The sequence below is a fragment of the Chanos chanos genome, chromosome 10 (assembly GCF_902362185.1).
Source record: "Chanos chanos chromosome 10, fChaCha1.1, whole genome shotgun sequence".
Lineage (NCBI taxonomy): Eukaryota > Metazoa > Chordata > Actinopteri > Gonorynchiformes > Chanidae > Chanos > Chanos chanos.
The window spans coordinates 28,572,652-28,582,807 of record NC_044504.1 but is presented as its reverse complement, the minus strand read 5'-3'; the positions used below and the strand labels follow the sequence as shown (position 1 = coordinate 28,582,807).

The 10,156-nt window shown below is 38.4% G+C and overlaps 1 protein-coding gene across 1 annotated transcript; it reads left to right on the top strand.

Annotated features, from left to right (window-relative positions):
• The first annotated feature begins 6,544 nt into the window (after positions 1 to 6,544).
• klf5b (Kruppel like factor 5b) lies at positions 6,545 to 9,385 on the top strand. The gene is made up of 4 exons (XM_030787137.1): positions 6,545 to 6,586; positions 7,367 to 8,186; positions 8,801 to 8,860; positions 9,207 to 9,385. Exons 2-4 carry the CDS (start codon positions 7,367 to 7,369, stop codon positions 9,383 to 9,385), a joined length of 1,059 nt encoding a protein of 352 aa, XP_030642997.1. The 5' UTR covers positions 6,545 to 6,586.
• The last annotated feature ends 771 nt before the right edge of the window (positions 9,386 to 10,156 follow it).

Genomic DNA, 10,156 nt, shown 5'->3' with positions numbered 1-10,156 from the left:
GTATACTGTGGTGATCTAATTCAACACTAAAATAAATTCAATTGCCTATGTCTACTTAAACCTCACAACTTTTAACAAGACCTGGAAAACTTCATCACACAGAAGGAATTACTGTAATGTGAACACTGTTTGAATCTGGTTACACAACACACCTGATGACTCCCCATCATTTTGTTTCTACCAGTGCTCAGCGAGTAAGCACTTTCCACCGTCAGATGAATCCTTTCAGATTCTCCCTCTCTCTCTCTCTCTCTCTCTCTCTCTCTCTGAAACAAGGCTGGGGTTGTCTGGCCACTGGAGCACCTGCAAGGTGCAAGCTTTGCTTCAGCTCACTGTCTCGTTCGAGTCAATAGGCAATTATTTCAACAGAAGATAAAGCACTGCCTACATCAAACGCTAGACATTCCATGGGCAGATTAGCCAAAATTATGTTTTATTATTTTGGCTTGCGTGGATGAATTGGACTCTATCTGGTCTTCATTGTGATGAAATTTGAGACAGTTTAAATAGCTGTGGTATGTTTGGAGTTTGGATAATGCTTAGTCTCCTTTATGAGAGGGCCAGCAGCAGGGTCAGATTAATAAATGAACACTGAATGCCTTTCACTGATACTATCCCTTCTCCTTGTCTTCTTTGTACAAGCTTGCAGAAAGGTTAAATTAAATTGGCGTAATAAATGTTTGGTTTCAGCAATGCGATATCACTAAGAATCAAACAAACAATGGTTAGCCCTGTACAGTCAAGATTAGAGAAAGGGAGGGAAAAAAAAGAACAGAAAGGGAAAGAGGGTGTGGGAGTTTGCTGGAATGCATTTTGTACATTAGAAACTGAGTTGTTTTCACTTAAACATCAATTATAGTGGGGACTTGAAAAACAATTATATTGATGAATGCTTTTGGAGTTACAGTAATTAAATTATTCCATTTAATTAACAAATTATATTGAACTTCTCCCTGGAGAGTGACATTAGCCTCATCTGCTGTTTTACAAACAAGGGCAGAATAATATTGTGTACTGCAGGAGCAATCAAAGGGAAATGAAATTGTGTTAGACCAGATACAGTGGTACAAACAAACCAAACACACGGTACACACAATTCTCTATTGTAAATATGGATCGAATCATAAGAGGAAAGAATTAGTGGATTTACAGTTTTCTTCTGCATTTTCAGTCAACTGGTTTAGACACAAACATCCAGTTGCTAATTACTTTTAGCTTTCAACAGCAGTAAACTGGTGCTTCAGTTAATTATTGTGTTGTCTGTTAAGTTTGGTAATTGAATTTCTATTTCAAGTACAATTGATAGGAATCTAAGCAGCTGCTTAGGAGCAAACCAGCATTCGTACTTGAATGTTACTCAAAGGTAAATGTTTATGATCTGATGTGGAATAAGAGAAACAGATATATTTTAATCAATGAATCAGTCGCGTTATCTTTCCTCTGTGCTCATCAACAAAGGGGGGGGGGGGTCGCAGAAGAAAAATGTTCAGTGTCCCATGATATGCGATTTGCACTGCTCAACAATTAGTGAATAGAGAATTTAGTAAATCACTCTAATCAATATTTTGTCGACATAAAAAGTACCCTTTTAAAATCAAGGCCACTCTGCCACCACTGGAGGTTGGAGTTAAAGCGATACATACATAAATGTTATACAACAAATTAATTCACTACGACGTAGCACAAATAATCTCAATATTTAAACAGACCAGGTTTGTGCAGTTCCAAAAACAGCATTGCTATGTAAGATTGAATAGATGTCTTTGCAGCGACTAAATATTGCCATCTAGTGGGAGACAACATTCTACTTCTTTTAAAAACTGAGAAACTGGGGTAAACTGAAGGTAAAGAATTAAGATTATAAATGTATTAAGGGGATAAAAACAAAAAAATACAGCTTGCCATTGAATAATGGATGTGTGATAAGCAGAAGGAGAGGAAATAATACCCGGAAAGTATTCAAGAGAGACCATGAAGAGTGTCAAAACGCTATTTTTCGTAAATGTTTCGTTAAGTCGTTGACTTTGTGTCCTCCCGCCAAACCAAACATTACGTTCTTAGAGTGCTCTGATACTTAAGTGAAACATTACACAAATAATAGACTACAACAGACATACTTTTGTATGTTGAGACAGTATCAATAAGACACTTACCTCTCCAGCTCTGTTTTCATATAGTTTGAGGCCTTCAGCTTTCAAACAAAAAGGTTTAGGAAACAGCTTCTGCTCTTGGGATACATCCCAAAAAGCAACCATCACCAAAACCTCATTCGGAGTCTGTAAGTCTCTGAAAAAAATACCTAGCAGGCAATGCAAAGTGGGCTCTCAGTTGACCATTTTCCTGTAGAGCAACTTTCTTTTACAGCAGGCAACTCTTTAACCCTGGCTAAGATATGATCAGTTTTAGTGTCTGTCAGACAAGCCAATCTTATAGTTTACAGGTTAGTACTTTATAGGGTCAGCGAGTTATAGGTTAACTGCTGGCATGGGTGTGTATTTTGCTGAAACGGACTCTAAGCTCATGTGAAGCTGTGTATAATTTTGCAGTTGGGGAACTGATAATTGATAATTTGCTATATTGTACTATCATCTATTCCATATTCTTGTCTGCTAAATTAGATAGACCCCTCTTTATTCCACTTTGGTAATTGCTATAGGGTTCATAATTGGAGCTAGCGATGCTGCATAACTTCAAACAGAGCCTTTGTTGAAACTTGTTGAAAGGATAAAAGTTTGTCTGTATTGATTGACCCAGAGTACAATCAGTCCTACTTACCTGTCGTTCTGTCTACGCCACGGGATCACAGCTTCCCTCTTTTTTTCTTTTATTATTTCTTGTGGTCCTTAATTAATAGAGTATTAATGCACAGCGCTTGTGTAGATCAGTTGGTAAAATCAATACCTTCACAGACAGTTCTTAGAATGGAGTTTATCTAACTCACAAGCTAGCACCAAAAACTATCAATCACAATTATACGACAACATTCCCCAGTAATTTTACACTTGGGCGTTTGAAATTTTCCACTTCAAGTGTAATAACTGTGATTAAAGGATGGTCTCCTCTAGCCTTGTGTCATTTCAGATTGAGTACTGGATTACTGAACGTTGCACCTCCACAATGTTGTGTGATTATGTGCTTTTATTTTATTTCATTTTATTTTTAGATGGATTTCTAGCAAATGGTTTTTAATACCTGAGTCAAACATGGTACCCACATGTGAAATAGAATGCTAGATTACAGTATTCAACTCTCTCTCTCTCTCTTACTCTCTCTCTCTCAACCTTAAGTGCATACAGAGAGGAAGAGAAAGAGAGAGAGGGAGGGAGTGAGAGAGAGAGAGAGAGAGAGAGAGAGAGAGAAACAAATGAAAAATGTGGGAATGAAATGATATTCTGTTAAATGCCAGCAAACCTGAAATGTCACTCCTAACGACTCTGTAATTAGCCCTGCCTTTAATCCAGCTGGCATTTAGATGTGCCACTCCTCTGATGTTATACAATTTCAAGAGTGAATACATGACCAGTGATATCTCTATTCATTAAAATAATCATGTAAATTTGTATGAAATCAACCTCTTCCTGACATAATTTAACCTGTATTGTTAGAGGGACTGCTATGAGATTGCTTGTATTATCACAGTAGAAGGATCAGTATAGTTTAAAGCTGACCACACTGAGAGATGAGCTTAATATCTCAACAACAAATACAAAAATACTGAGAATAACTGACAGTGGATTTCCATGGGTATAATAATGGTCATTTAAACTGGTCTGGTCCTAAAATGACTTATAGGCCATTCATATCCCTAGTCCTTTATCATTTTTAATCCAGACTATTGTTGCAACTGATATACTGACAAAAATGTTTTATGTGTAAATAAATTCCCATATAGAGAGCTGTATTTGCCATTACCTCTCTTGCACTGCGTGCGATGGTTTCACCTTGCGCAAAATGCTCGTGGTAAATCCAGTTAATCCAGTGGGCGTGTCAATCCGGATGTGATTCATTCTTCTACAGAAATCACAAGAGCTTCTTGGATTTAGATGTTTATTATCACTGGATGATTTGTGCAACAGTTCACCCGGCAGCTCAATTTTTGGTTGTGTGCCCTTAACTCTAAGGTCAACATAAACCTATAAAGTATAAAGCCATCTGCAATGTTAAAACCTTTAGAATATTACAGTAATGAGAAGGTCAATGCATGCCTTTGGCCAAATACAACAATTGTAATGTGTAATGTGCGCTTGGTAATTCTCAGTACCGCAGTTCCAGTCATGCTCGGTTTGCCTTATTTGTTCATGTCGATGAGGACAGACTGCAATGATGCTGTGAGCACATGCCTCACATTCTCTCAGATCTACATAGCAGTTGCTGGGCATATTCTGAGTTTTTTTTTTAAAGCAGGGAATGCTGATGGATGATATTCACACATAAGGATAACAAATGTACCAAGTCTAACAGATGCTCCCTATCTGCTATGATCCTCAGAATTTACAAAAGGCAAAAACGTTCCCATCTTAGCTTTGTCTGGTTGACTGTCATGCAACCTTTGGAAGTCTGTATACATATGTTGATTTCTGTAGAGGAAAAAAAAATACATGATGAAAGGAAAGTTATTGTGCAAATCACACACACCCACAGGGTTAGTTTAAATCAATATTCAGTGAATTTCAGTGAACAAGCTTTGTCCCAGTTCTCCACAGTTCTCCCATTTCTCGTGACTCTGCTGTCTTAATTAACATGACAATTTATACTTTGGATGAAGACACTGTTAGGCACTCACATTTATTAATTAATTTATTTTCTTGTTGTTTCAACACATGCAGGTCCCATTACATTTTAGTAACCTTAGTCAGAGAGGAATGAAGAAGTCATGTAAGAAGACTGGGAGAAGGCCTAGTCATTCAAATACATCAAATATTTATTTTCCCCAGGTCTAACACTTAACACATTCATGACCACACGTACACACACACACACACACACACACACGCACATTTCGTGACAGCTTGTCTTTCAGTGAACCTGCTGATTCATGTCAGTATACATGCTGGCTCATGTATAATACCTCATGTGCCAACAGGTCATTATCAGGATTAATCAAAGGCTCCAACAAGAAACCAGTGATATAAAGCAAGTTATAAAAGGCCACAGGGATTTTGCGAAAACAAAACAAGGGAAAAAAGAAAAAAAAAACATCTACAAGCAATGTTTGGCATTTGATGACTTTGTTACCTTCTCCAAAACCCTTCAAGCAATCTTTGTCACAAAATAATACTTTGTAAGCTCTAACCACTTCAAGTCACACTCTTCAAACCTGACTTCAGTTGCCGTAACTGACCACCTGGTTTAGTTACATGGACCTGTGCTTGCCTGTGTTTGCATGTTCAGACCATTCCTTTACTTGGGATTATGTATTATCCTCTATGAATGATGTGATTGGCTTTGTTTTAATGTCACGTTTCACTTACCTTGCCAGTACATGACTCTTACCACTGCTGGTTATTTTTATGTTCTCAAATGAGAACATAACATTTCACCTCAACTGCCCATCTGAACGGATACTTGAACAACTGAATACATTCTTATTAACATTTTCATTCTTTGACTAATAAATATACATCCTAAACCTGGGCAAGTTACAATATATTTTCATAAACTAGCACCATTTCCAACTAACTATTCTTAATATTTCCTTCTGGTTGGGTCTTCACTGTTTCCCCTGGCATAGTGGCATAAAGCATGCAGTTCACACAGACAGCTGCACTGCAGTCACACATTTTGCATACCAGCACATTTATAACCTGAGGCACGGAGATGGAGATATGGCAGAACCCATAACCAGCATTCAGTATTTAAGAGAAAGGCACTCTTTGGGACCTTCAGAATCACTTTGACCCTAAATCTGACCCCAAATTGCCCTGTTTAATGCTCTCCGCTAGTGACAGATTTTTTTAATTTTTTTTTTTTAATTTATCTACATTTTATAACATTATTCAATGACGAGGCCTACTGATAAACATGATCCTAAATACCAAGTCGCAGAAGTATGTTTAAAAGCTGAAGTTCGTTCGTAATGTACTATAATAAAGAAGTTAATAAACAATCAGCATAATATATCTCCGTACCTACAGTAATCAGATTTGTGTGTTAAAGAGGAGCTCAAAGTCTGTTCTTATTTACATCGGACAAAACAATAATGTAAATATCTGAATATACAACCGAATTGTTGTGTCTGTGAACGTCCAGCCCCGCCCCATCTTGAGGCATAGAAATAAGGCAGTTGCGTAATTTGTCATGTCAAACGCGAAATGAGACGATTGGGCGCTTGATAACAATCTTTACCCTCGCAATTTATAGCAATAAATTAACATTAACAAATTTCGAATAGACTAATGGTAGCTTAGCGTTTATGGCCACAGCTTTGTTAGCGAACAGCGCGGGTATCCCTCAAGGACTAGAGGAGCCGTTTTACATAGCATTCAAACCTGCACTGGCTGACGGGCTGCAAGGAGACGACAGGCTTCTCGACTTCAATACGGGGAGGACTACATTTAATGGCACACCATCAAACGACCACGTTCTGGTATGGCTTTATACACGCTATCAGATTTTTTCGCTTATTCCACTGATTGTCGCTCATTCTACCCAACTAGGTTTTAAAGAAGTAACATATTTCGAAGACTAAAATGTACATAGTTCGCGTCACATCTGTGATTTATCCTCGCATATAAATATTTTTCTTATTATTTTTTTTCTGTTGACGTTTTTCTGTGGTGGTTTTTGGTTGGTCGTTTTGTACTCTATTTGGACATTAGTGAATTGGGGTGAAACTTCTCAGCGACACAGACCTTAATCTGAAAACTTGCGGGAGCTATCTATGACAGAGGAACAGCTGTAAGGTCTAAATTCAGATATAGATTTTCATAGTTTATGGTTGGCACTGCGAGAGCTTTGAGGGGATTTCATTCATGTGCTTGGCAGACGTGAGATAGGTCCCAGAAGCATTTCATCTTCTGTGAAGGTGCTGTCTTCATCTATCTATGAGTTTTGCAAATTCAATATATAGAGTTTGCAGCAATGTTCATTATTCTGTGCACCATATTTAGCAATAGAAAAGTGTATGCCTTGATTGAGAGATGTAATGTTTTCAGCTATTGAATATCTGGGGGTATAGCATGGAGTAACAATATTCATAGAACCTACACGTAACCACTGCAATATATAAATATATATTAATATATTCAGTTTGGGTTGCGTGTTTTGTCAGCGATAAAATGAAAAAGTACATCCAGAGTAACATATCCTCACTATTTCATGGGTCATAATTCAGTCTCTCGATTTGTGTCTCCAGATTAATTCTGAGATGGAAAAATACCTAGCACCCCAATTCCATGGAGTGACAGAAGACAAGAAGTTCTGTCAGGACAGTTGTATGGCTATGGACCAATCCCTTGGCATGGGGCAAGGCTCCCCATATAGCATCAACATGAATGTCTTCCTGCCCGATGTCACCTACCTGCGAACTGGCTTATGCCGACCTGTGAGGCCTACGGTGCCCCATATAAAAACAGAATCTGTCCACTCTCTCAACTACAGCAGTTGCCCTAACAGTGTAGCAGCATCTGCTCCACACCCAGAGTTCTCAAATTCTTTCAGTTCAACTGCAGGAACAGCGGGCAATATTTTTATCAAACAAGAGATGCCATCTTTTGACTTTCAGGACGTTCCATTGTTCCAGCTTTTAAATTCGGACTTGGATTCACTTGTGCCTGGACCACAGCCGGGTATTGAGGTTCCCAATGCTGGATGCTCCTCTGTATCCACATTTAACAATGTTCATGTATCAGCCAATCAGGTTGGAGGGAGATCCATATGTAACATGGGTAGCAGTAGCTATTCCCCATCACCCCATCGGTTCGCTCAGCAACAGCAGCAGAAGGTATCTTATCTCCCACCGTCCCCTCCAAATTCAGAGCCAGGTAGTCCAGACAGACGTAAAGAACTCATCCAAAACCTTTCACCACCTCCATCTTATGCAGTAAGCATGGCCTCCAAAATGGTTGTGCCGGCACCAAACCAAGGGGTAACCATGCCAGCCCCATGTCAGGACCCGTCAGTCAGGTATAATCGTCGCAACAACCCAGATCTGGACAAAAGGAGAATACATCACTGTGATATACCAGGTGAGATGTACAGATGCAAACTACATGGGGTGCTTACACATATATAAAGAAAATAATTCCCTTAAAAAAAAAAAAATATTGTTTTGTGTAACACATAAGGAAAACGTCACATTTTTTTTTCAATTCACTACACAGGTCTTGTTTGATTCACATTACTTCAGCACTGTTATATTACTTTTTATTTTTGCTGAGTATTATAATGGTTTATGAGCTAGTACAATGAGAAAAACACTTCAGGTTTGTGATGTAACCTTCTTTTTGGGAGAAGCGTCAGGTGGAGGTTGGATTACACAATGACAATATCTTTGGGGTTCCTAGTTTGTCATGACATGTTAAACCCCAAAGGCAAAGGCAGGGTGTTTTAGGATTTAAGTATAATTACAGCCCAGAAGCAATCAAGATGGTGTAGTCATTCAAGTTTGAGATTTCACAGATGAAAAAGCATTTTATATGTATTTAGTATAGATAAATATCTCAGGAAACCTCTCCACTCCAGAGAACATATTTTTCCTAGTTTAAAGTGTATGAGCATGTCAGTGCTGGCAGGTCCATAAATGATTGGGTTTATGTAATTGCATATAACAACTGACATTTACTGCATTCTTTTGCATCAGGCTGTAAGAAAGTCTACACCAAGTCCTCACATTTGAAGGCCCATTTACGGACTCACACGGGTAAGACTTTTTTTTTTTATAATGAATCTTATCAACTGGTTTCTTATGGTGTCTAGCTCTCTTATTTCATGGCTTGCCTGTGATGTTGGCACACAGAAGTATGTCACAGGCATGCGTCTGCATTCTCCATGCCGCCTCAGAGTTGTCCAGCATTTCGGTCCCTGCTAACGGTCAGCGGAGGCTGTACACAATAACAATATGCTTTCATCGCCACCAAAGTCTCCTCAGCCCATTTAATATATTATAATTTACGTTTACCGTCTGTGGTTTTTATGCATAAGATGTTCAACATAAGAAAGAATGTGTCCTGACCGTTGAAACCGTATCGTGTCGTGTTTTATTTCAGGCGAGAAGCCATACAAGTGCTCATGGGAGGGCTGCGATTGGCGATTCGCCCGCTCCGACGAGCTGACACGCCACTTCAGGAAGCACACGGGGGCAAAACCCTTCCAGTGCGTCGTGTGTAACCGTAGCTTCTCACGCTCCGACCACCTGGCTCTCCACATGAAGAGACACCAGAACTAGAACCAAAACACTGTTCACTCTTTTAAACAAGACTGCAGGGAGCCAATAGGGAACTTGATTCATTTACTCTGGTAGTTAACAGTGTTAGAACTGGTAGCATTTGGATATTGACAATTCATCAGGTACTATAAAAAACAAGTTGAGCTGCCATCTTATAGTCTTGGTCTAGTAGTTTCCTCATCACCTGACAATTTTTCACTTACCAAAAAGGTATGTCTTTTTTATGTTATTCATGTTGTTTGAATCTTTTAAAGGTGCCTTTTGCCAAAGTTAAACAGACTTAGTGTCAAATAAGTTTAATGTTTTTCAAACGTGTTGAACTACATTGTCAAGTTTTATGTTTGTTTTGGATTGCTGCCATAAATTATAGCCCAAATCCAATAAAGCTGATACTAATGCTAAGCTGTGTTACCTCTTATCTAATTCAGCAGAAAATCATATCTCAGAAATACTTCACTCATAAATGCACAAATAGAGGATGTGTTTGAATTAGTGTTCGTGAACAGTGACATATACATTTCTGTAAACCACAGAGAAATCTAAGAAAATAACGAAAGAAGCAAAGGTTAGATTGATCTTTTTCTTACTGGTGACATTGGCAACATCCCGTGTCATGAATTGATAATGCTCACCTTTTATGATGTCAATCACAATTGGTTGTCCACTTTGTAAAGCATTTATTTGGAACTTAAACCACTGCATTTTGGTCAAATGCAATAAATGGTTAAATGTTGTATTATAACTGCATTTTTGTGGTAATAAGATCAGTTA

Excerpts from the sequence above, each read along its gene's own strand:
- klf5b (XM_030787137.1), top strand. The coding sequence starts at position 7,367 with ATGGAAAAATACCTAGCACCCCAATTCCATGGAGTGACAGAAGACAAG. Across the intron at positions 8,187-8,800 it reads ACATCACTGTGATATACCAG|GCTGTAAGAAAGTCTACACC; the intron begins GTGAGATGTACA and ends CTTTTGCATCAG. Across the intron at positions 8,861-9,206 it reads CCATTTACGGACTCACACGG|GCGAGAAGCCATACAAGTGC; the intron begins GTAAGACTTTTT and ends GTTTTATTTCAG.